The sequence below is a fragment of the Larimichthys crocea genome, unplaced genomic scaffold (genome assembly GCF_000972845.2).
Source record: "Larimichthys crocea isolate SSNF unplaced genomic scaffold, L_crocea_2.0 scaffold533, whole genome shotgun sequence".
NCBI classification, from domain to species: Eukaryota; Metazoa; Chordata; class Actinopteri; family Sciaenidae; genus Larimichthys; species Larimichthys crocea.
Window position 1 is genome coordinate 305,881 of NW_020856972.1, and position 27,480 is coordinate 333,360.

Consider the following 27,480-nt stretch of genomic DNA (forward strand, 5'->3'; position numbering starts at 1 on the left):
TGCTCATGGTGGGAAGTGTTGGGTCTTTTTAAACAATGAGTAAATTATGATTTGGTGCTCTGTAAATAAAAGTGTTTATGGCTCTGCATTTCACACTCTTCCTTTCTGTCTTGATCAGTGAAATCTTGGGTTGCGTTCTCTCACTTGATGTGCTGATAGAAAGTGCTGAGCGTCAAAACAGCCTGACTTATGAGGGGTAAACCCTTTAGTGTCCTCCACATGATTTTTTGTGGGTTAAACTGGTGGGAAAGGAGGCCAAGGCGTAGTCACTCATCTGAGCCAGTTTGTCGTCATTGTGAGTTCTTTCCAGACTGATAGCACCCACAGCAAGATTGTTGGGTTGAACAGTCAGACATCTTTTTGGACAGCATAGTACATGCTGAGGATAACCTTCACTGAGAAAATATGTTCGTGTCAGAAGCTTGTTGACAATACACAATGACCACTGTAGTAACTGCTTCAGTACAGACTATTCACTTTATCTGTCTGTTGTGAAGGCTACGCTGTTACTATAACTACAATTCATCCATCTGCTCACCTCATCTCCCAGATCGTCTCTCTGCTTGTCTCTATAATGATTGAATAACAGTTGCTTTGCCTCTTTTCGCTGTAGCCAGAAGACTTTAGGTGAACTATAAACATGACTCCAAAATGTTTGTAATGTCCTTGAACATACAAAAATCCACTTATGCTGATAAGGTCACTAAAGAAGGTTAGGAAATTCATCATATGGCTCCAGAAAAAGCTAATACGCCCCCCCCTAGATGATTTTGACGCTGGGATAACAGAAGAGGCGCTTTGTATTTAAAGAGAATTTTAGATGCGAAAACAGAAGTGTTTCTGTAAGAAAAAACAAAACAACAACAACAAAAAAAAAATAATAATTCTGGCTTGTACTCCACGTGGACCAATGACGACCCACACTCAGTGTTGCTTGCTCAGAGAGGACTTTGTTTCAAATATTTACTTTTATAATCTTGGGTAAGCTCTTCCTGTTCAGAAATAGTGTAACAGGCCACTTCCAAACCTATTAGAAATGAGGCATGTCTGAAGAAAGAAAAATCCATAATAGCTTTTTTTTTTCTCTCTTTCTTTTTTTTTTTTTTAAACAGGGATGAATTGGTGTGTTTAACTTGAGAATATTTGATCATAAAGAGCTAACTAGTTACTTCAATGTGGCATTTGGAACAGTTGGTGAACACCTCACAGAGATGATCACTTCAACATTTCGACTTCACTTGCCACGATTTATTTTTAATCACTATAAAGGCCTAAACATATGATCCCAACAAGGATCACTAGTGGAAAGTCTAGTCAAAACACCAGGAAGTGTTTGTCTGCATCTACATCAGCCTGAGCCTCATGTATGTGTATGTGTGTGTGTGTGTGTGTGTGTGTGTGTGTGTGTCTGTGTATGTGTACGTGTGTGTGTGTGTGTGTGTGTGTGTGTGGGCGACTGTGCTAAGTGCTCTTTATTAGCCGTCTTAGGCAGTAAGATTTACTTGACGTTTTGTCTAAGTGGCTGATTACTCTCTTCAAAAAGCACTTCCATCTATGTGAAATCCTCCTGGATTGGCACGAGCGCTGGCTATGCTAAGACACCACACACACAAACACACACGCACCAAGAGGTATCTTTAGCATGTTCATGTAAAGCTTTTAGCCACTCCATTTTCTCCCATCCTCTGTGTGTGTGTGTGTGTGTGTGTGTGTGTGTGTGTGTGTGTGTGTGTGTGTGTGTGTGTGTGTGTGTTAAGAGAAGGGAATTGTAGCAACCTGTTCTATTTGCTTTTCCAAGTGGAAATGCTACTGAGGGATTTACACTATGTACATAAAGTACTTGCAGAGTAAGAAGTTGACTGCTGGACTGTTATGCAGATCTGTATGTATTTGTTTAAATTCACTGATTAAGATGGACAAGAGTCTGAAGCACATGTGACGTAGAGGCACAGGTCAGTGATTGTAGAGTCAATTGGGTGCGCTATGATGCACCCACCATGTTGAACTGCCCTGTTTCTAAAGAAGCCCAGCACAGACTCCAGATAAGGCCTCTCACATTTTTCATTTACATTTATGCATTGCTATGCATGTATTGTTTTGCTGCATGTGCACATGTACATATAGAACAGAACATATAGAAGCTTGTATTAAAAAAAATCTGACACTCTATGTGCTACAAACCACTTCTTCTTCACAGTTGACCTCTCTGCTGCCCAGTTCAGCTCAGTAAGATTCACTTCTAGATACTCTGCATCCATTCATTGGTCACAGGGTGAGCTCCTCCTGTTGGTCATGACTGACAACCAAACTGTTTTAACAGCCACCTTTAAGCTGCAGGAGTTGACCATTTTGATACTAAAGTATATCTGCACAAAACAACACAAAACACTGTCTTTGACTTCAACATATTGGTGTGCTGCACACTTTAGGCTTGCTGCTGAGTCTTATTGGCTTTGGTGTTTCTGCTGAATAACTGAAATCCAAATGTAGATCTTGGAGAGACGGCACACAGATGGAGAATGGTTTAAATCATCACCTACTATCCCTATGTCTCACTACATGTTATCTCACCACATGAACTCACGCTGAGGTAAACTGCAGGGTATGTTATCAAGATCACGACTAGTGCGTCATTGTTTTTGTCCTGTGGGACAATTCGATGTTCAAGGTTAGCTGTAATTAATTCAGAGTTGCCCTATGCTGTGTTCTCTCTGCCTCACTGTTCATTCATCTCTGCCTCCCTCTGGCCCCTTGGCTGAACTACAATTAATAGCCATGCACCATGCTACAGCACTGATTCTAATAGCCTAAGCTCCTGTTTACAAGCCTGCTTTCCAATTAAGAGTGTAAATTAACTACAAATGTGCTATACATAAAACACGTTGAAGAGCAGGAGGCAACATAGTCCGCTCTATCAGCTTTCTCTCAGTACAGAGCAGAAACAAAGCTGCTGCTGCAATGCTGCAGCAAACAGCTGAAAGCTGGCTGTCTGTGAGCTGCTAGCTGTTACTCGTTTGTCCACATATATATCTGGGCTTTCTGAGCAGGCTGCACTGCCTTTATAGACAATTTGCTGGCATGTAAATATTTGACTTTGAGATCTATTTCTGTGCACACCACAACAAACCAGCAGAGTGACTTACAGGCACTACATTTCTCTGTTTTTGTACTGCAATTACTTGTTACTAACTACTACTGTTACTTCATACTGTATCTGTGACCTGAGAATATCAAACATCAACCAGTTTTTTTTCTATCAGTCAGGGTAGGATCAGAGCTGACAGCATGTTAATGTTTCATTCCATTTCAGAACACCTGCCCGATTTTCCAATCCAATGCTCCCTAACATACCTCATCTATTCAGCATCAGCGACATCGAACAGCCAGTACTGGTTTTGCTGGCCTCTTTCCAGTCTCCATCCCATTGCAGCTGTGTGCTGCTGCCAGCAGGTCCAGTTATGTTGAGTAGCCGTGAGCTGAAGCTTTGTTCCTAACTGTCTTAATGTCTTCATCTTAAAATATAAATGGATTCCATCATCATTTAAGCAATACAGCCAGCTATGACCTGGGGGTCATCAGTTCAGTCAAGAAAGTGTGGGATCCATTTTGACTTAACAGTGGTTATCCTGTTCTATGAACAGACTTTATAGCTACACTAGAGAGTGGATATGTTGTCGACCTACAGTAGTTGTTTTGGTCAAACTAATAATTTGTATTACAGATAACCAGCTGACATTACTTAATCTGAAGCAGAACAGAGTCCAGCAGGTCTGCACACTGAGTCCAGTGAATGAGACAACTCTGATAAAACACTGAAGTGAGAGAGTTCAGCTCTCTACGGGTCTGACTCCAGCTGCACTAAGGTGTGAGGCTCTTGAGACCCATTGGCCTGAGGGCTGCTGGGTATCTGGGGAAAGACAGATGAAGTGAGTCTCAGGCTTAATTGGGAATTAGGAGAAGATTAATTAAGGCAGTGATTAGCATTTGCACTAATCCAAAGGAGTGGAGGTCCTTTGTATTTCACTAGGCAGGCACTCACTGTGTTTTATTGCTGCCTACTCCAAAGTCTGCATGCCTTCTAAAGCTGGAGGCAAATGCATCCAATTTGCAGTTTCACTTCATGTAAACACAGACTAGACTGTGAGTGTGTGTGCATTAAGAATGCATCCGTCATGAGGACCATCTTAGTAATCAGCCCTTAATGAAGTCCAAATGAGTTAGTCTGTGTGGAGCATGCCAGCCAACCACATCTAAGTGTAAGTGTGTCATCTGCTCTTCTGCTTCACGGTTCCTTCATATCGGTGCTTATTTTAATGTACAATGTACAATAAAATGTCTGTTAGTGACAGAAAAAAGACCAAAACTGCTTTTTCTAATCACTGATACTCATATTATAAAGCAAAAGAGTATCAGCTGTGGTTTAAAGCACAAAATGAACGATGGCAAAAATGAGATGGCAAAGAAACCTGAATTCAGCCAGTCAGAGCCTTGATCCTAAAATGAGCCAAATACCCCGATAACATCCTTAACACTACCATTCATTCACTTACATTCAAGTGCTTTTTCAACTAGATTTCAGATATCCACCCCTCCCCATGCCTGGCTGTTGGCCCATCTGACCATCCATCCTTCGAACTCAAGAAATTTAGCCAAATTATTTATTGTTTTTTGATTACTGTGTTTCATTAGGTTGTTTCTTCCCTGACTACTGACCAAGTCAAACAATCTCCAATCTTACCACACTGTGTCCCTGACAACAAATAACAATCTCTTGTCTCAATGTTTAACAATAGGAAAAGATAATATAGCACTGGAGACAGAAAGTACAGAGTGGATGGAAAGTAAATGACTCCAGTAATAAGTGGCAGTGTGGGGTGGAATAAAGATGACATATATACAGTATGGGCTTGGTTTAAAGGGGACATTTATTCTGTGTTTGTTCACATCCATTTGAATAAGTGGACTTGACTAGCCTGAAATAAGACAACCTAACCAGTCCTGTCTGTAAATGGGCATAATGGATCTGTTTAAAGTCAAAGCATTCAACTCCAGACATTCTGTCCACAGAAAGGATCACTGAGACTCTGAGGACAATACAGAGTTGAACAATACATACAGTCAGAGACATGGCCGATCCCACTGCAAACACACCTACATATGGACACACCTGAAAATGACAATAGAAGAAGGATGTACACAGTGAAAATCCTCTGAACACACAGGCAGTCGGTCAGTTGTCAAAGGAAGGTGTGGCTATGAAAGAAATGAAAAACCCACAGAGCCGCTATGAGTCTGCATACATCAGACTGTAGAACAGCTCTACAGCCCAGCTAGCAACCCTGTGAAGCTGTGCTTAGCACGTTGTACTTGGGCAACAATCTCACAGTAACAATGCTAATGCTAAGTTGCACTAAACACAAAGCACACTTTAATCAGGTTATATGATGGGCACCACGCTGTGCAATGTGCAATATAACACTCCACTAGAAGTTACTAGGACATTAATCAAAATAAGGAATCTACAGTGTATGACAGACAGGCCTATTTTGGAGACAGCAAGAACAAGACTATAAGGAAAATACTGGTGAGAAAAAAAACAGGTTGGAAAATATATTCAGCTGCAAGTGAACAAATCTTTGCTCTGATATCTTCTCTATCACTGCTGTCTCCCCAACTCATCTCAGCAGGGCTAAAAGATGACAGAAGAGGATGAAGGTCACAGGAGGATGGCTGTTATAAAGGAAGGAAAGAGTGAAAACAATAAAAAAAAAAAAAAAAAAAATAGTTTGGTCTTAATCTCTGCAGTCAATGCTAGAGTAAAGGCATTCAGGACAAACTTTCAGGTTGTAGAGGGCTGGAGTTCAACCTGTTTCACAGACTTTTTTATTTTACTGTCTTTCCACCACAGTCAGCTTTTTATATCTGCTACCTCGTTTATCATTCAGGAAAGACCAGAGGTAGAGGGAAGCTGAGAAGAAAGAGAGAACAGAGAAAGAAGGCCCCGGCATTATACTAAGTTAAATAACCAAATCCTTCTGCACAGTTGTAATGGAGAATTTAGGAGTTAATGCATTGAAAGAAGGGGCTGCAGGTATGAGAAGGCAAGAGGTCAGCCATGCCAGATTGTGAAGAGGCTGGCAGATATTACATCCTTGTTAAACTGACCTGTCTGACAATTAGAATGAGTCCTCAGCTAGTCCTTGAGCTATGAGCAGGGATTAGCACCTGGGAGCCCACAGGTAAAACCCTCATTAGCCAACTAGCATTAGAACGATAAAGTGCTAGGCCATGATGTGGGGCCAGGAGCAGTCTCTATCAGCACGAGAGAGGAATACAGCAGGAGAATGAAGGACTGGGCGGCCCAGTGTACAAGCTTAAACCAGTCTGATGTCGTGCAAAATGACTGAACCATGAGCATTTTTCATTTTGAGCTGTTCTGGCGAATTAAAAAGAGACAGGAAGCAGCTTCAGAGATGTCTGTCATTTAGTGGGCGGTCGCTACAATCTTCTCAGCTCTGTCTGCAGCACATGTAGCATTAGCAGAGCAGCATCACAGCTGAGCAGACAGTGGTGCAGAGTTTGCATGTCTTCAGAGTAAGTTAACTAGTTTGTGAAACACACAGCTGGAAAGTTAAACAATGATCTAATCAAATAACTTTCATAACCCTGTAACCAACCAAGGTTTTTTTGTGGGCAAGTTTTTCCTCACTGGAACCGAGGGTCTAAGGACAGAGGGTGTCACTCCCTGTACAGACTGTAAAGCCCTCTGAGGCAAATGTACTTTATGACTTTGGGCTATACAAATGAAATTGATTTTATTTGATTTGACTCATTGTCACCTACTGATTCACGCATGGTTAGCTGCTATCAGCCAGAGCTCCTAAAAATGTGTTTTATACCTGCCTAAAAGTGATACAGTCACAATCATGTCACTGTCTTTCTTGTAATTTAGTAATGGGATCAACTGCTTGAGACTTTTGTTCCACGACTGCTGTGAAAGCAGCGCCTCCTATCAGGCAGTGTACTGTCCTGGGCTGGAGCACCATCTTCATATTCACTTGAATATGGTCAAATTATTGGTGTGAATGTGAAAAAAATATTTTGACACTGTACTGCAAGTGACTAACCATTCGGGTATCCAGAGCTGAGTGTCATTTTCACAAATAACTGTCATAACGATAATTCATGACAGTATAGTACATCAGGACCATGCATTCTTGTGGCTGCTCATTCAAAATGTCAGTGATCTAGAAAGTCTCTTCTCTGGTCTCATGAACCAGCTGCATCAGCTGCATTCTTCCCTCTGTTTGTTTCACTGGTTTCAGTGTTTTGTTTTCTTGTCTGTGAATTCCAGCCACAGACAGAAGAAAAGAAACAAAAAAAAAAGAGGACAGTGAAGAGGAGGAACACGTCACAGTTCTATCCTTGGTTTTACACTGATTCCTTTCCCTTCATCTTTTTGTCACATACACACAAACAGGTCTGACTGGTGGATCCATGCTCGTTATCTGTTGTCACGTTTTCTTGTTTGTGTTAGTTTTTTTGAAGGGTGATTAAAACTGTTTAAATTAAAATCTTTTTCCTTTAGATATGAAATAACACAACAAAGTGGAGTGTGAATTACACAGGTGAAAGAGAGGAGGCAGTAACACAGGGATAAATATGTAAATGTGTTAAACAAGACAAAGGACTAAAATGAAATTAATGTTCAGTGTTTGGGGGAGTTTTTGACTTTTATTCCAGCCCAAACATTCTTTGCATTGTTTGTCCAACAGAAGACATTCGGGAAGGGAACGATACAAATTTTTGGTGTGGTGTCCACAGACAGATGTGTGTTTATGACCAGCCTTTATCTGGGTTCGTCCCTTCCTCTGAGAGAATGTTTCTTCCTAAATTTAGAGAGGACACGCAGATAGTCAGAGGGAGGGTGAATGATATGAAGAGCTACTAGTGGCTTTTAAAAGAGTCATATGTTGCCATGCTTTGAGAAGAAGCCTCCCTGTTTTCTGATCTGCGTGCTGATGCTGTCATTAGAAAACCAGACTTCCTACATGCTCACCAGTTGTTTTGATTCATTATATATAATGAATCAAAACAACTTCATTATATTCCAGTAGTTCAAAGGGCATAATCCCTTTGTTAACTGGCAGGCTTAAATCTGAAACAAGTATTAAATTACTGGTCAATACATTAATACCAATATGAGAGATGACCTACTGAATCATTTCAGTGAGAGTCTTCTTGTTATCTTCTCATGTTTATGAGGGAGCAGAGCCTGCACACACTGCCTCTGCCCTGCATCTGATTCCACCTCTACTTCACTGCAGCACTGACACCCTCCACTACCTCCCTGTCTGTCTAATCAGCTCTCCCACCGGGCCCACTCGCATCATATGCGCTCTGTGCCAGGTTGTGATTTCTAACTGGTTTTCCCCCACAGCACTGAATAAACCCAATATCCACAGACACAGAAACATGTGGAAGAAGAGACAAGAATAGCAATCAAAATGGATGAAAGTGTGTTAACACTGACAGAGATGGAGAGCTACAGAGAGAAGGGCCTTGGTCCTTCATTTGAGTCCTCTGATTTAGAGCACGTGTACAGCGGGCTTTGTGCATACATTTAAGAAGTCCATTAGTGGAATGATGTCACCTGAGAATAGAAAATGAAAACTGATTTCATTTTCTGTTTTTATTCTGACGCTTCTTCACAGGAGGAACTAAAGCTGGCTACTTTCCAGCTGATCATCCCTGCTCTCTGTGATTCCAGCTGACTGACTTTGTTTTCTTTGTCATGGTCTGAATGATGGTAAAGTACACCCATCCATTTTTCTGCAGGTGTGTAGCAGATCTCAGAATCAGTGTGTGTGTGTGTGTGTGTGTGTGTGTGTGAAAGGGAAAAACAATATTTGAGCAAACACTAAAATAAGCTCTAAAATTAAAATGAAAAAGAAATAAAATTAAAGCTGCAAGCAGCGATGGTCGGGCCCTCGCAGATATGCGCACGTTGAAATGTGTGCACGTTGAAATGTGCATAATATCGTTCTTTATAATATCGGTCTTAATAACCACAAGAAGTTTCAGACAGCTCTCATAGACTCAGATCTGGCCTTCAGGAGTCACATAAAATCAGTCACCAAAACAGCCTTCTACCAACTTAAGGACATATCCAGAGTTAAGGACTTTATGTCCCGAACAGATCAGGAGACGCTGATCCTTTCATCTCCAGTACACTTGACTAGGTTTGAGGAGTTCGTTCAAACATGAGCCCTTCTCAACCAGGCCGAAACACAGAAAATGGCGATTTTCGTTCTTAAATATCTTGCTTCCTGTTCAATCTTAGCCCATTGCTCCAAGAGAGTTTTTTGTAGGTCCTGGTATGTTCTACAATTCGGCTGAGTTTCGTGACTCTGTGGCCAAAACTGTGGCGGGGCTGTTCCACTGAAAAACTCAAGGGGGCGCTATAGAGCGCTTTTGCCCCGCCCCCTCATTAATTATGCAGCCGAATTGTGCATAATATTGGTCAAATCCAAACATGTCAAGACAAAAAAGCAAAAATGCAATTTCGTTAATTACGGCGCCTCCTAGTGGACAAATGACACCAAATTGTATTGGCACACTTTGGGGCGGGTCTCGATGCCCGTGACCGAATTTGGTCTTCGGAGGTCAAAGCCTTGCTGAGATATGAGCAAACGTCCTGTGATTGGCTAACATGAAAAGTTGGCATCAGCTATCAATGGTGCAAGCCACAGTATCTGTGGTTATCACAATTTCATTTCAAATACAAAAACTTCAGGAGATATGAGCAAAAACAATGTTTTGCTAATTATAGCGCCCCCTGGATTGGCTAACATGAAAAGTTGGCATCAACTATCAATGGGGCAAGCCACAGTGTCTGTGGATATCACAATTTCATTTCAAATACAAACACTTCAGGAGATATGAGCAAAAACAATGTTTTGCTACTTATAGCGCCCCCTAGAGACGAAATGACACCATATTTGTTTCCTGGACTAGGGACAGCGCCTTGAAGCATGACATCAAATTTGGTTCCGTTTCGCCAAAGCGTTCCTGAGATATGAGCTCACATTGAAATCGGCGCCTTCGCCACTGATTTTTTCTTTCAAACGGCCCCGCCCACAGTTTTGGACAAGAGACTTTTTTTGTAGGTCCTGCCATGTTGTACAAAGTGGCTGAGTTTCATAATTCTGTGTCCAAAACTGTGGCAGGGCTGTTCCAAAGAAAAATTCAAGGGGGCGCTATAGAGCGCGTTTGCCCCTCCCCCTCAGTAATCATGCAGCCGAATTGTGCATAATATTGCTCTTAACAAGCCCAAGAAGTTTCAGACAGCTGTGACAAAGTATATGATAGCCGCACACGTTTGCCCGAAAATCCGCAAAAAAGTGAATGGAGTCTTGTTTTTTTGTGGAAAAATCAGCAGCGTGGAGTTTGACGCTCCGTCACGGCCACGCCCTCTGATAAAAAGTTGTGATTTTGATAACTTTTCATTGTCGACGCCTTGAGAACACACACGGCAAGTTTCAAGCACATCGGATGAAATCCCTAGGAGGAGTTTGTTCAAATGCGACCCCTGGAAATGAGGTAAAAACGGGAAAAGGTCAAATCTGAGCAAAATTGGACGCTGTACGCTTCACTGTAGCCCGGGGCACGAAGAGACTTTTTTGTGCGTCTGGGCATGTTACATACTCCCATCAAGTTTCGTGCACGTGGGCGAAACCGTGGCGAGGGGCACCGCCAAAAACGCTCACCTAGGTGGCGCTGTGGAGGCGTATGCGCGCGTGAATGTGTGAGACCTCCAAAATACGTAATTTTACGCCTGACATTGGGGGGGTAGGCAAATTTTCGTGAGTTTTCGGGGGGATATGGGCTGTGGAAAATGCGATTTACTCTTAAACGCTGTTCAGCGTTCGAAATACAATAGGGCCTCGCTGTGCTCGGGCCCTAATGAACACATAAAAATAAGACAAAACAAGATTTGTGTTTGCTGTCAATTCTATAATTCTAGAATCATCTTAGAAAAAAAGAAAAATGGAATATGCAGAACAGACAACAAAAAAGATTTAAATATGGAATATGAATATGAACTGTCATTAATAAAACTGGATTTCCTGAATAGTAAAAACATTGGTCCTGACACACTGTGCCAAAGATCTGCTCTGTTGTTTCATGCATCGTGTGCTTCATTAGCTCTAAATGAGTTTACATGTCCAGAGCATGCATCAGGGACTTATTGAGATTAGATTAGATCAGGCCAGACTTTTAAACTCATAATTTAACAGGACTGTCTGCAAAAGGTGGCCGCTGCTACAACCAGACACACACACACACACACACAAAACGTGTATATCCTCACCAGGACAAAAGCAGTATCCAAAGCTTATGATTCACAACAGCATACCTGAAGGTTTGTACCTGGTAGAAACACAACGGTACAATGTGTGTGTGTGTGTGTGTGTGTGTGAGAGAGAGAGAGTGTGTGACTCAACAAGATTATTTGTCTTGTGGGTGAAGTGGGGGAAGTAGAGCATCGATGCTCCATCCTAAATGTACCTCATCTGTGTGTGTGTGTGTGTGTATGTGTGTGTGTGTATGTGTGTGTACCGTACTGCCTGTTTGTGTGTGTATTTTGTGATGAGCACGAGGTATGTAGGCTATTCACACAGGTTTAATCCTAATTGCTTTCCAAGCCACACTACTCTGTCACTGTAATTATACACTACCAGTACGCAGTGTATGTGTGTGTTGGCTGCTCCTGCAGTGAGGGCAACCACTGGCTATCATTACCAATGTTATTTTTCTCCTCAGTGCAGCAAATCTAGCCTACATTCTGCACTCTGAGTGTGTGTGCGTGTGCGTGTGCATCCAGAGGCCCAGCCCTGTCCACCGCAGACAAACCACAAGCAGGTCAGCCTCAGCTCAAAAGAGGCATGAGATATAGCAAACATATGAAGCACTGTTAGAAGATATAAAACCACTTCTTCAGTTATGACATTTCAATGAAATCTGAAATCAAAGTTCAAGTCCAATCTGAAACCAGCAACTTGTTTCAGAATACATAGATAGAACACTTGATCTACTGCATTCAACCAGTTCCTTGATGGAATCAAATGGACTACTGCTGGATCATACTTCTGGTTGGGTAGATCCCAGTAGCCATGGGAATTATGTTAATATTGGTTATTGGATTATAAATGATGGGTTTGAATTTCAGACCTGCACTTAATGTGCACCTTTTCATTAACCCTATCCTCCATCTTTCCCATGTATTATTATTATTTTAGTTTTTTGAAAAGACACTAGATATTTGGCTGTCCTCATCAGTTTTGAGGGGAACAAAGTACAGTCGTTTCAAGTTGCCTTCACATAAGAGTGTCTGTAATGCTTCACCATTCTGGTTAAGACCTGTTGCTTTCTTTTGAAAAGCAAACCATATCTCTTTACTCTGCTACAACCTTGACTAATCTGCTGATTAACTCCAAGTCATTAGTGGTATGCACTTGTTTTTCAAGGCTCTTGTACTTGAGCATATTTTGCTGAGGCAAAGACTCTCCTTTAGATGAATTGCTGTTACATCAACAGATTTCTTCTTGACATTCTTTTCTTTTCTCTCTCAGGTTCAACACAATCTCATTCAGACACACGAGCCAAGCTATTGCTGTGTCCAATTTCTCATCAACTGAGCTGATGTTCTGACCTCTGAGTCTTGTTCTTTTGTGGGAATGGATTTGTCCTGCCATTCACCCTCCTGTCTTTACAGTTTTTGCTGTAGCAGACTCTCAGTGCTTAACCTTCTTCAAGCATGATCTGCAGGGCATTCATTAAAGAAGCAATGGCACCTTGTGAAATGAATGAGACTATTAGCCACAAATGTTTTCTATTGAGCAGCTTTATGTTTGATATATAAAGCACAGTGACACTGTCTGTTAAAAGACAGTCATCCTGCTGTAACTGCAGCTCATGTTGATCTCTTACATATATTACAGTTTCATCCTGGGAATGGTGACCAGCTTGAGTAATGCCACTCTTGCCCGTCACCTTTGCTGGTTATTATCTGCTAGGGTTCCTTGGCTTTCTTTCTTTTAAGCTGTGCAGAGAAACAGCTGATTCCTGCTTTCCTCTACTCCTTCTGTTGTGGTTGTTGAGCACCTCACATACCACGTCCACCTGGGGAGACAGTTGGGGTTGCTTCTCTTGACTTCTTTCTACTCTGACATCCTAAGTCAGCAGGTCATTGCTGACTTTTGCTTGCTAAGTTTATGAAATCCACCAAAACTTTTAGTATTAGTACTCTGTGCTCTGCAGCCTTCCTTTGTACTTGAATTTTGACTGATAATATTCATTTATGCCATCTTGGCCAACTTCATAATCTGCATAAAGCTTTATATTGGGTTTTGATGTAGATATCTAGTCCTCCAGCTCCATCTGACCTTTGCACACCTTAAAGTGCCATTAATGCCGTCTTTTCTTTAAAAAAGCAGCATGGGCTGACAAATCTTCACACTGTGCCTCCAGCTTCAAACAAGCAGAACTTCAATCTCCTCTGTGCAAGTCAGCTGACTTAGCTTGCTTTTTCTCCCTATTCAGTTTTCAGCCCATACATATGCTTTGTATTCTTAACAAGCAAAGTCTATGACTAATGTCACATTTTTATCTCTGTTCAATAAGCAATATAAAAAATATCACTAATTCATTATCATTCCAAGCCACTACCTTTACATACACACACACACACACACACACACACACACACACACACACACACACACACACACCATATACCCAGCACAGCAAGTGCTCAACAAGACACTTGTGCTCCTTCTCCGCCTGCAATTATGATAAATTCAGTCATTAATTCACTAATTATGGTAATAGAAGAAGTGCAGCTCCGTGTAATGTGCAAAATGTGTGATTAGGTGTGTTCTGATGGCCAAACATATTGCAGCGTGCCTTTTAAAGAAACAGGCAGTGGGCTGCATTGGTCATACGATGCCCTGAGACATACAAAGACACAGTACATGTCTCGTAATGGTTACATTGATTTGCACAAATAGGCACAATCTAGAGTCATGAAAATAGTGATGATTGATTAAAGTGGGCATACATCTGTACTGTCAATATAACACTAAGTCATTTCAGAAGTCTGCTACTCTATAATTTTCAAAATATGCTAAATCAGTTAGCATATATAGACCCAAGCCTTCTGTGGATATGCAATATCACCTGTTTGGTGATGAGTTCACAGTGATATTCAGTATCATACTGGTATTAGCACTTCATGCAAATTTTCTATTTCACCAAATGTCTGATGAAACTTCAAATATATTCGATGATAACCCAAAACCTACAGGGATTTTATCACCAACATGTTTTAAATTTAAGTTGTGAGGAGTATCCCCAGTGACCTCACGCAAGCCTACAACAATACACACTCTATCCTAATAGTACCGTACTTCAGCAGACATAACGTGTATGCAACCATACATTTTTTTCAACAATGAAAACGACATCTCTGCCAGACATTTTATCACCAGGATGACCACACAGGGAAGCACTGGAACACTGCAAGAAGACTCATTAAGTGTGTGTGTGTGTTCCCCCACATCTACCTACCTCTATGTTAACTCCTGGCTGCACATTAAGGACTCTCCACAATGCTAGTTTTGTTGGAAAACAAAGCTGCGGGCCTCCCTGCCTGTTAGAAATTAATCACTGCAGAATTGGGAGCCATGAATTCTCTTTCACCTCCTCCTCTTTTCTTTCTTTCTCTCCCAAAACACAGTGGTTCCCAGGGAAAAGTGACACTGTGATTAAAAGCCTTAATGTGAAGAGCTTCCTGCTGAACAGAGTGGGCTAGAGAATGACATGGAAAGGTTAGGCATCCAAGGTAAGTGTGTGCGTGTGTGTGTGTGTGTGTGTGTGTGTGTGTGTGTGTGTGTGTGTGTGTGTGTGTGTGTGTGTGTGTGTGTGAGTATGTGTGGGAAGTAAATGTGGGTGTCTAATGTTAAGCCTATTCAGTTACAGCAGCTACTGGCAGACTGCAACACATCTATGTTAACACATACGACAACAACAGGCTACAATTTCCTCTCTCCAGCATTCAGCCGCCCACCACCTCATTATTTTAGGTAGGGAAACATCTGAGGAAAAAAATACCTACACTCAGAGAATGGACACATATAAGTGCTAAGTAGACACTTCAGCATCAAATAAAAAGCCTTTTCAGCCTAGGGGCCAAACCAGGTGGTTCCACAGAAAGAGGGTCAGTGCAGTTCAACAGTTTGCAGTTTGTTGAAGGCTGACATTAAAATATTTCTTCTGCCGCTGCAAATAGTGTCTCTGCAAGAGATTCATGTCATCTTGAACCTGGCTAGCATTGCACTACTACCACTTCTATGCTGATGTCACCCAGGTGTAGGTGTGGAATCATTCTAAATGGTATGATGGGTTCCCACCTGGACTACAGCAAGTCCCTCCTCTCTGCAGTCTCTATACCTGCACAGTTAGTTCAAAACCTGGGAAAATTGAGGTGTTCAATTGGTGTGTGTGTGTATGTGTGTGTGTGTGTGTGTGTGTGTGTGTGTGTGTGTGTGTGTGTGTGTGTGTGTGTCTCAGTCAGTCAGAGCCAGTGGTCTTCACTTGCTTGCTCCCTCCACCTTGCCCACCCAAGCCTGTCCTTATCAAGATTTTCTAATCTAATCAACATTATCGTTTTCAGAGCTGTGTGTGTGTGTGTGTGTGTGTGTGTGTGTGTGAGAAAGCCAATATATATATATATATATATCTTTTAAGTTGTAATTGTGTTTGTGGTATTTCGCTGCAGCTTGGGGCTGATTTATGAGGCTTGCCAATGCTCGGTTAACAAGGGCCATAAATCCTCCCCTGCACTCTGCTCCGGTTCATCATCTTGGGAGAACCTCACGGGTTAATGGCCATGTCTCTGTGAGAATGTGTGTAACTGTGTGTTAGATATATAATAAGTTACATTTCTCTTATTGACCACCTTCAGTCTTCAGTCTCTAGCTTGAGGTGCTGGGTGCAGTGGGTTTTTTCCACAGCAAATTTCACTTACCATGTACTTAACAAGCCACACAGATATTTCTGTTTTGGATGATGTGACAGGCTGTAGTGTGAATCTGGTACAATATTTGTTTGTAGGTTTGTGTATGTTATAAGGATGTAACGGTAACCGGTATTACGGTAAATCTCAGAAATTTTCCGAGATGAAAATTACTGTTTATGTTTAAATTAATCTCACTATCTCGTGGATTATTGGGATATGTAATAACAGCCTCATCCATGTCTCGCGAGCGACTCAGGATGAAGGCGTTGCGTGAATGTGTAGCTTGTAATGTAGGAATGAAAGCATGGAAAGTGCTGGCAGCACGCATTTTCCAACCCACTAAAAGGACAAAATTCAAGGTCTGGGCGTAGTTTGGGTTTCTTAAGAATGCAGAGGGACAGCTGGTGGAGGACAATTATCCTGTCTGCACAGCAATTAAGAATATTGCGATAATATTGTTAACCATAATAATTTAGTCACTGTAATCGATGTAATTTCCATATCGTTACATCCCTATTAACATCCCTAGCATGTTAATATTCTATATACTTTCATATAAAATGTTTTTTTTTTACTTTTATTTTAATGTATACAAATGTTGTAGTCTTTATCTTACTGATAACCATTTTCCAAAACATCCCAGAACACATTTTAGTCTGATAGCTAAAGTTTTCACTGTAATTGTTTTTTTAATATGGCCCACAGTTTTTCATGTATTTAACTTTTAGGCACTCACTGTGCAATAAGTGTAGCCTAAAGATTGATTTATTGCTGTAATAATTTTAGGCTATTGTGGAGCTGCTCAGTGACCATCAAATTGTGGTTGTGCTAGAGTTGAAGTTTCCAGGTGTGAATGTGTGCTGCAGTTTTGCAGAGGAGTGTGTGATCAGATCAGGGTGTTTTGAAAACAATCTCTCCCTAAATAAATGAAAGGTAAGAAAAGACTGTTTTGTATTTAAGCCAAACTTTTTGTAAAGAAGAATTCACAAAACAGCCACCTGTTTGGAACCAGAAAAGAAGTTGTAGTTGGGTTAAAACAGAATAGCCTAATAGAGGTTCACCGTGCCTGCCAGGATGAAAACTGATCTTTATGTTTTTGGAAAAATTTCATCCAAAGGTACCGTACACTATTGACATCACTGTAGGTGCAAGGTGTTGATTATACACAGCTGCAGTTTGTAGCTGTGTTGTATTAGACTTCATTACCCTCTGCCCCGGAGAGATGACAGCGGCAAACAAGCTGTGATCGTGAGATTTGTCAACAGAAAATACAAAACCGCACTGTTAAAACAAGGAAGGAAACTGAAAGGATCAAACGTATTCATCAATGATCATCTGACCAAGGGAAACGCAGATATTGCCAGAAAAGCACGCCTCATGAAAAAACAGAAAAATTCAACACACATGGACATCAAACTGTAAAGTATTCATTAAACTAAATGGGATACCAGAGGAAGCCAAAGTGCTGGTCATAGGGAACATCGAGGAACTGGACAAGCAAGAATGATTATCATAATATGGACTAAGGTATGATGACTCATACACAACACATTACCATGATACACTCTGAACTCATTCATCTACAACTGGAGATAATAGGGATAGAATTCAAAGGATTGCTGATCATGAACTGAGAACATTTCAATACACTGACCATAATTTACTGGACTTGGAGCACGATATAGACCTGGACAATAACTTCTTCTCTAACATCAACGACAACTGCTGCTATTACACAGCTGAACAGTACAATCAGACCATTAAAATGGACAGCAAATTGTCTATATTTCTATATTTCATTTCAATAGCAGAAGCAAACTTCAATAACATCAAGGAATATTTAGGTCTAGTAGAATCACATCCCATTGTGCCACTTTAATTGATAACATATTTACCAATGATATTGAAAATAATACAATGAGCAGATTATTAATTAATGACCTCAGTGACAACCTACCAGTGTTTACAGTTGATAAAAATTGTCCAATAAAACAGTACTACAGAAAACAAAAATACAGAGATCGACCATGGTTCATGAAGGGATTACAAAATGCCTGTAAAAAGAAAAATACACGATATAGAGAATTCATAAAACAAAGGACTAAAGAAAATAAATAAAAAAACTATAAAAACAAGTATTATAAGGGTATGCTACCCTCAGTATTTTATTGATAATAATATTAAAAAGGAAAATATGCATGATGTGGTCAACAGCTTTAATCATTATTTTGTAAATGTTGGACTAAACCTGGCAATTCCAGATCCATTGTTATCTGAGGATTATAGTGAGAAATCCCAGTTCAATGTTCCTTACAGCAATATTATTATAAATGTACAATACAATCTCTATCCATGCTACAGAAAAGAGCCATAAGAATAATTCATAATACCGGTTATAGAGACCACACAAATTAACTATTCTTAAAATCAAAAACATTAAAATTCACTGACCTGGTTCATTTCCAAACAGCACAAATCATGTACAAAGCAATAAACAGTCTACTTCCTCGAAACATTTAAAAATAGTTTTTTTTACAGAGTTGGGGGTTATAATCTGAGAGGTGAGTTCAACTTAAAACATCAGCGGGCACGTACAATATTAAAAAGTTTTTGTCTTTCAGTTTGTGGAGTGAGGTTGTGGAACAGACTGGGTGTGGGGCTCAAGCAATGTCCAAGCATGATCCAGTTTAAAAAGCAGTACAAACACATGTTTTTCACAAGGTACAGGGAGGAAGAAGGGCTTTAACAATCAGTGTTTTCATAAATGATAAATGATTTATGTATTTGTTTATTTCATCTATTTCTTTTTTTATGTAAATATATATGTTTGAGGAGAAAGATTGTTAATTGAGTAGTGAAGAAAGGGGTAGGTTTAAATAAGCATATGCTTCATCCTACTCCTTTTCGGACATGTTGGGTTCACAGTATTATTTTTGTTTTGACTATTGTTATTGTTGTTTTACTATTCTTATTGGATTTGTTTGTTTTTCAGTTTACTTTGTTGTGTTACTCACACAATTTTCACGTTCTTTTTTTGATTACATTTTCTTTTGCTTACTGCAATGAAATGCATCCTTGGTCCATAATAGTTTTACGTTGACTTAAATACACTTTTGTTGTAACTTGTAAAATGTGATAAGCTGCCCATCTTATGTGAAGACAGCAATAACAGGAACATAACCAGTGCTCTGCAACAAAACCACCTTTGTTATAAGCTGCTACTGTAAGGTTTTATGAAGTCAGATATCACAAATTATTATTTTATTTAAACTGGCATGTTTCAATTTGAAAGAGAATATATTGTGTACATATATTGTGTTTTCACCTCCACACACTGATGTTCAGCACCACGCACGAGTTTAACAAAAGCTGCTATAAAAACAGCTTAAAGTAGATCAAACAAATATATCTCTCTGCACTACTGGTGACTGGACCTCAGCATGAGCTCTCCGTAGAGATAACATAAGAAAAAAAAATGTATTATTGGTACAGAAAAAATATAGCAAAAAGGTAGTGGACAGAAGAGCTCAGACAAATGAGGCACTATAAATGAATATAAATACAGAGTCATGTGGGGTCTTTTACAGAACCTCTTCATCTCAAACCTAAGAGTTTGCTCCACAATTAAGACTTGGTTTACTTCTTGACCAGCTATCCAGGACATCTAATTCTCTCAGCAATGTCAGTTCAACACACATAACGCCTGGTGCTGTCTTCCAATTGTCCAATTGTATGTAGTTTAATCGTAGGAGTAAGGCAAAAATGAAAAAAAAAAAGCTTACCTGTCTCTTCATCAATGGCAAACCGTCCAAGCCCACTCCCATCATGAATAGAGTATTGGATTTCTCCATCTCTGCCGGTGTCGTCATCGTTAGCGGTAACTTGGAGTAGGGTAGTTCCAATCCTGGCATTCTCTTTAACTAATCCTGTCAGGGCAAAGTGGGAAAAGTATGGTGCGTAGAGGTTTTCGTTCACATCTACAACCTCAACCTCCACAAAAGTGACGGAGAGAAGAGAAACAGGCCTCCCCTTGTCTTTGGCCTTCACAGTGAGGTTATAGAACTGCTGGGTCTCATAGTCCAACTCCTTTGTCAACCGAATAGCCCCACTGGCCCGGTCTACCTCAAACCATCCATTGTAGTCATTGGCTAGAGAGTACCGGACCTGGCCTCCCAACCCGAGATCTGGATCCTGGGTTTCTAACCAGGCCACAACAGTTCCTACAGGAAGATCCTCCAGAGCCCTGGCTTTGTACACACTGGGAATAAATAGTGGTGGGCAGTCATTCACATCGTCCAATATGATTTTTAGAGTGGTTACAGCAAACCTCTGGCTTCCTTTCTCTGCTTTGTCCCGGGCTTCAATCTTCAGGTTAAAAGCCGAAACAAACTCTCTGTCTAATTGACCAGCAACAAACACTATCCCATTAGTGGAATTGATACCAAACTGGGTGGCACTGGTCAAAACAGAGTACACAATATCCCCATTAGGTCCAAGATCTTTGTCAGTGGCGTCAACCTGGATGACATCTGTACCTATGGCAGTGTTTTCAGGTATGACAATTACATAGCCTCCATCTTGCAAAAAATGAGGTGCATTATCATTAGCATCCTCTATGTAGACAGTGAGCAAACGCCAGGAAGTTTTCTGTGGCAAGCCAAGGTCATAGATAGTTAGGTTGAGGAGATAGCGATCCCTCTTTTCTCTGTCCATGGGCAGGAAGACACTGATTAAGCCAGTATCCATGTCGATGGAAAAACAGCTATCAGTGTTTCCATCTGAAATGGAGTATAGAATCTGACCATTGAAACCTGTGTCACCATCATAGGCATTCACCTTGAAAACACTCGAGCCTACTTTTAGGTCTTCCCGTACAGCAATGTCTGTGGGAAAAGCTTTGTCAAACTGGGGCATTTGCCGATTGACAGAGAAAAGGTCAATAAAACCTTCCTCAATTTTGGGCTTGGTGCTAGCTTTGGACTTTTTGAGTAACTTTTCAGCTAACTTTTGTGCTACCCTTGTCTCTTTACAGTTGAAACTTTTGGGAGGAGATTTCCCATTAACAACTGAAATGTTAACAAACATAGGATCAGAAAAATTCTCACCATCTGTGGCAGTTATTTTGAGACTAAAGATACCATTCTTTGGACTGGCTGTGGCAAGGGAACGTTGCAGTGACAGGACCCCTGAATCCGGATTGAGGTCAAAGTACCCCCATTCGTTCCCTGAAATAATTTTATATTTTACTAGTTCTAACTCATCTATATCAATTGCAGACATTGTGGTGATCACTTCATCTACTGGGAAATCCCTAGAGATCACCCCCTGGCATGCAATCTTCTCAAACAATGGCTGGTTATCATTTACATTTTCCAGGTGGATTGTTACATTGACTTCACTCTCTCGCCTGTAAGGTGACCCCCAGTCAGACGCTCTGACAACAAACACAAAGCTCTCTGATGAGGACTCAAAGTCCAACTCTTTAATAGTGCTGATGATACCAGAAAACTGATTGATTTTGAAGGGTAATGGATGAAGGCTCGAAATGCTGTAAGTGATATATCCATTTTCTCCTTTATCCTCATCCACTGCAGAAACTGTTAATACATTGGTCCCAACTGGCACACTTTCATTGACCAAAATCTCATAAGAGGCCTGATCAAATGTTGGTGTGTTGTCATTAGCATCTTCAATGTTTACTCGCACTTTAACTTTAAGCTCACTATCTATTTCCAACAATTCAAGATTAAAGACATTCTGGGACACCTGAGTGAACCAGCGGGTGGTGGAAATTACACCTGTTAGGGTGTTCATTTGAAAAAATGCAGAATCTGCAGAAGGTGTCAGGATATATTCTGCATCATCAGGCTCTGGCTTGATTTTAACAGCCACTACGATTGTGCCTGGTGGTGAAATTTCATTCAGACTAACATCATATAACTCTCTCTCAAATTTAACTTCCTCTGTCTGATATTTCTTGACCATGATGTGGACAACCTTGACAGCAGAGAATTTCTGTGGGGTTCCTCTGTCTTTAGCCTGCAAAGTAAGGTTACAGCCATAAGGGTAAGTCTCCCAATTTACTGACTCAGAAGCCTTTATGGCAAACTCGCCTTCCTCAGTTCTTTCTACAAAAAATTGCTCTGAGGGGTCTCCACCCACAATGACCACTGAGTCGATTTCTCCATTTAAGCCTTCGTCTAGGTCCTCAACAGTGACCATGACATACAAAGGGTCTTTATCAAGCCATGAGGGGCTGTGGGTGACTACATTCATGACTGGGGCATGCTCATTCACACGCTCTATGTGGACAAAAAGCTTGGCGGTGCTGCTGACCCCATTATTTCCATAGAGCTTCATGCCTCGGTCCACTGCCAGGATTTCTAAGTCATACCGGTTCTGCTCATCAACATTGAGCTTGCCACTGAGAGAAACCACCCCACTGGTTGGGTGTACTGCAAACAGCTCCATTTTCTCCTTGAAAAAATAGTAAAACTCCCCATTGGAGCCAATATCTGCATCAGTGGCGGTAACTTGTGCTATGCTAGTCCTGAGAGGGGTGCTCTCTGCTATAGTGACGGAGTAAGTGGTGGGTGAGAACAAGGGTCGCAGGTCATTCATATCCAAGACCTGGATGCTGACTTTAGTCCAGGTCTCAAGGAGGGACTCTCCCTTGACAGAGGCTTTCACTGTCAATACGTAATTATCCTGAATCTCTCGGTTCAAGATAGCCGCGTTGCCACCTTTAGTCCTTATGCGCAAGAAGCAGAAGTCGCCCAGCACATACTCTTCTGCCTTGAAAAACCCTTCGTCATCACCTGAAGTGATTCTGTAGCGGATCTCCCAGGAGCGTTGTGCCAGGTGGATGCCCATTTTAACTTTACTGTTGGCGTAGGTGCGTGCTGCTGAGTTTTCATAAACTGTAGCATGATAGACACCCTGAGTGAAGCCGAAGTGAGGTCCATCCTGAGGGGCCCCCTGGGTGTTCTGGCCACAGCAGGGTGGTGGCTTGAAGAGCAGCAATGGTAGCAGCAGGGCCAGGCGGAGGAGAGGGACTCGCATGCCTGCCCACTGGCCCATATTCACATCCATCCCATCATCATCATTCCATCCTGAATTAGAAAGAGACAGACAGAGACAGGGTAAAATGGTTAGCCACAGGAGGAAGGATTTACAGAATTTATGGGCTACTAATTATCCATTGGACTACAGAGATTGGGAGTGGGGAGAGGAAGGGGCGTCCACAGTTACCGGGCAACCAAAATAAAGGCTGACATCATCCTTGTGTGGTCTCTGGACACTGGAAGTCAATTGCAAGTTTCAGAAAAACCAGTGGTGGTTTGAGAAGGAACAAAATAATTGTACAGCTAAAAGAGAAATGTAACATCACCAAAACAAACATCAAAGAAAATAAGTGCAGAGGACAAAATGATGGGCTAGCACACCATGACCGTATCATAACCCTTTTCCTGAAATACATAAAAACTGCTTCCCTGCGTCTTAAAACCATGTAATATCTTCAGAAGCAAAACAGATATGGTTTTGAAATGGCGTCAAGTAGCTGCTGTGTTCAGATTTTGTTCTTTTTCAGAAAAAAGAAGACGGTTCTGAAAGTAAGCAGCCACAAATATGTACCAATCTGGGTTTTGGGAGAAAAGCCTGATCCGGTAAAAGCCATGTTGTGGCCATAGGAGTGCCACAGTGGTCTGCATTTTGATGATTCCGCACTTTCCACCACCAGGGATGGAGAGATGGGGCAGGAAAAGACAGACATGTATGAGCACATTGATAATAACACACTGCTAAAGTGTATGGCATCATCATCACACAGTAACACACACGTACAAGCAGCCTGTGATAGTACAAACTTTTTTTTGTTTCAAACAGGAATGGAATCCGGTCTTAACTTCTGACTGAGAGAAAAAAAAAAAACATTTGGCTTTGTGAGCGTGACCATAAACCACCTCATCTGAAACAATGCAGACCAATGCCTGAGACTGCATTTAAATACAATTCAAGAGTCATTCGGAGAGGAGAGGCTAGAATCTACCAGAGCGAAATGCCAAAAACAACACTTCAGTTTTCATCTGACCTTAAACTGTCATCTCAGTGTCAACTCCTGAGTAAGTGGGGGTGGATGTGGGGGTATCTCAGAGTAGTCTCAGTCAGCTTTTACTGGGTCAGTACATCTCTCCTTTGAAAAGCTAATGCCAGCAGGGAGCCACAATAATGATGCCTCATCACCCTTTCAACTCAGGCTGTGAACTCGGGCATTTCATTCGGTTTTTGTTATTTTTACTTACATAGTTAGTGTGAGAAAATTAAGCGATAGTGATGAAACACGACTGTGTAATGTCTGGGAATCTTAACCAGGGGTACTGCTGCAGTTTCCAGGGAGTAAGGATTGTGAAGTAGCACAGCACAGCCATATATGCTGTATATCCATTTATTTTGAGAAAATCTATGGGATTACAAAGTAGTGTTAAAACCAGTAACTTAGCTGTTGGCTAAACCTGAGCTCTCTTATTTTTGCATTAAGTTGAATAATATTATGTCATACTATGTGACATTTTGGCAAATCTGCACTGTAACCATACATGGACAGACAACAATTACTAATTGTGACTTTATTCTACAAAATGTGTGAGCATGAAATTACAGTTTACATATTTATTTTATTAATTATTATAAGTTCATTTATATGACTTCTTGGAGTGAGGCATCAACAAGATCAACCAACAAATGAAAGTCCATTTATCCCTGTATGGTGCTCATTATTACATGTGACATGGCATGTGTCTGGACTGCAGCATGTGTGTGTGTGTGTGGACTGCAGCATGTACGTGTGTGTGTGTGTGTGTGTGTGTGTGTGTGTGTGTGTGGACTGCAGCATCAGACTGGAGCAGCTTGTGGCAGCACTGCTGTTACTACAGCAGAGTTTTAATTTAGCCTGCTGTTATTTTCATTTGTTACGATCCCACAATACCCGAGAGGCTGCCATATTTGGAAGTACCATAAACACACATCTGGTCAAAGTGTTCCCTGCTCAGTTTGTCAGCGTGCACATACACACATGCACTTGTGGCCATCGCAGCTCGTTCCTGTCGTCCATATGTGGAGCTTTGCCCTGAGGGCTGGTCGGAGGGCAGTGTGCAGCAGGTTGATCATGTACATGTGCCTGATATGTTTTCCCCTTTAGATAATATTTTTGAGACCAGGGACAACTGTGTTCACAAGGAATGTATCTACAGGGAGAAGCTAGCAGCAGGAAGGAGCTGCTGTGCCCTGTGGTGAATTTTTGTGGCTGTAAACACATTTCTCTTTTTTAGGGTTTTTTAATGTCTGTAAAAACATGAAGATAGAGGTGAGCGGCTAAACAGATTGTTAGAGCTATTTTAGATTTTAGGCCAAACAAGTATTTTTGCATATTTTAGCCCATGTATTACAAATCAGATGTATTGTATTTTGGATTATTTTCTTCATTCATCCATGCAATAACTGCTTTGCCTTCTCTTCTGTCTGCCAACAGAAGCCACAAATAAAGCACCAGAGACAATAACACAGAAAATATGTCATGGTCTGGGTGCTCAGTTACATCTGCTGGAGTTTGTATCAAGTCAGTGGCATGTTAGTGTGCAGTGTACTACTGCACTACCATCACTTGTTTACCCAGTCTACAAATGTCTATAGATAGATACACATATCTATAAATATCTATATTTATGCACATACATAAATATTTTGTATATGGCTATGGTATATGTTTTTATCTTATGTTTGTGTCTACCTGTCATGTCCCCTGTGTTTAAACTGTACTTATGTCTATACCTGTATGTACAATTGAGAGCAAAGAGAACCAGAGTCAAGTTCTTCAGGTGTGTACACACACCTGGCCAATAAAGCCATTCTGATTCAGATTCAGTGATGCTTTTTACAAGCATATAGTCTGCACTGTATTACTATGTATTACTAACAAACACAAGCAATAAAAAAGAAAAAAAATACTTGTGAGTCGTTGAGGTCATGATTTGAGTGAAAGTTCTGGAAATTCCAACAAAGTGGAGCTCGAGCTATGACTGTTTTGTCATACAGAAAGTTTGCACACATCTACAAGAATTCAAAAATAAAGTTGTGTTGGTCTAAGCGATACTTGGCTGAGTGTGTAATGACGAACACACTTGAGGTTAAAGTGAATAATTCTTCATAAACTTTGGATTCCTTTGAGGAAATTGCAGACACTCTGGAAACTGAAATAATTCAAACTCATCTTCTTCTTTGCTCTTAAGTGCATAATTGCCATGTTGTTTCTATACAAGGAAACCCAACAAGCCTGTGTCTGTTAAATGTTTGCCGCACACACACACACACACACACACACACACACACACACACACACAGACCACATGGGATAGCGACACAGAAAAACACTATCATTCTCCACTGAAAAGCCTCACTTACTGTCAGCTCTAAACACCCTCTCATTAGCTTTTCATTTCAGGCTAATTGGCCTTGAATTGTGTGGCAAACAGCAGCCTCCACGCCCCGGACACACCGCTGGCTCTGACCCTGCTGATACACGGCTATATGTTAACAGCTAACAGACAGAGGCAGGCCTGCTGGTGAGGCTGCTGGTTCTTCTTCTGTCACCAGCGCACATGCTGACAAAGCAGAAAACACATGCACACTCGCACACATAGTAAGGAGCTGACAGAGGCAACAAAATAATGTACAGCAGCAAAGTGAAAATAGCACACGCAAGCCATGAGTCACAGCAGACACAGACTGTGTGAAGACAACAAGACCAGAGGAAACAGAAATCTTCTTCACTGCCTGAGCCATCATGGCTGCTCTGACTGCCAGTGCTCAGGTGGACGTTTATCCTGAAAGTTATTGATTCAGATGGAGAATTTGAACTGTCAATGACTCACTACAACGGTGTAGAGTCCTCACCAGTAACTATTGTTGCTAATTTAAAGAGACACCTGAGTACATTTAAACCAAGACTCACTCTGTGTCCTCCCTCACAGCTCTGTGAAGACTTTAATAAACTCCAACAATACACTAATTCATTACTTAAGATCACCCAGAATACACTGAGCTCAAATTATGTTTTTGTTTTGTCTGTTTTTTAAAGCCATACTGAGACAACTCAACTGTGATGACAAGCAATAAAACACTAGACTGAGGTGTAGTTTCAGTCTCTCTGACACTGAAAGCAGTGATTGTGACTTCAGTCCCCGTTAGCTTGAACCTTCACTGACGGACAAGCCGGAATGGTTTAAAACGCTATCTTAGCTTCGATTAGTTTAGCTTAGCTTAGCTAATTTTAGTTTAGCATGCCTTCAGCAGATATAGCAGAAGTGACTGAGAGACAACACTGTAGCTAACTTCTTAGTAGT

General features: G+C 41.1%; 1 protein-coding gene across 7 annotated transcripts in view; it reads right to left on the reverse strand.

The window, feature by feature from the left end:
- Positions 1 to 27,480, reverse strand: part of fat3a (FAT atypical cadherin 3a) — a 169,758-nt gene that overhangs the window by 72,003 nt on the left and 70,275 nt on the right. For all 7 annotated transcript variants that reach the window (XM_027276724.1, XM_027276720.1, XM_027276722.1 and 4 more), the window contains exon 2: positions 19,864 to 23,193. In XM_027276724.1, coding sequence (XP_027132525.1) covers positions 19,864 to 23,173 — 3,310 coding nt within the window. In that variant the 5' untranslated portion in view covers positions 23,174 to 23,193. The remainder of the gene's footprint in view (positions 1 to 19,863; positions 23,194 to 27,480) is intronic.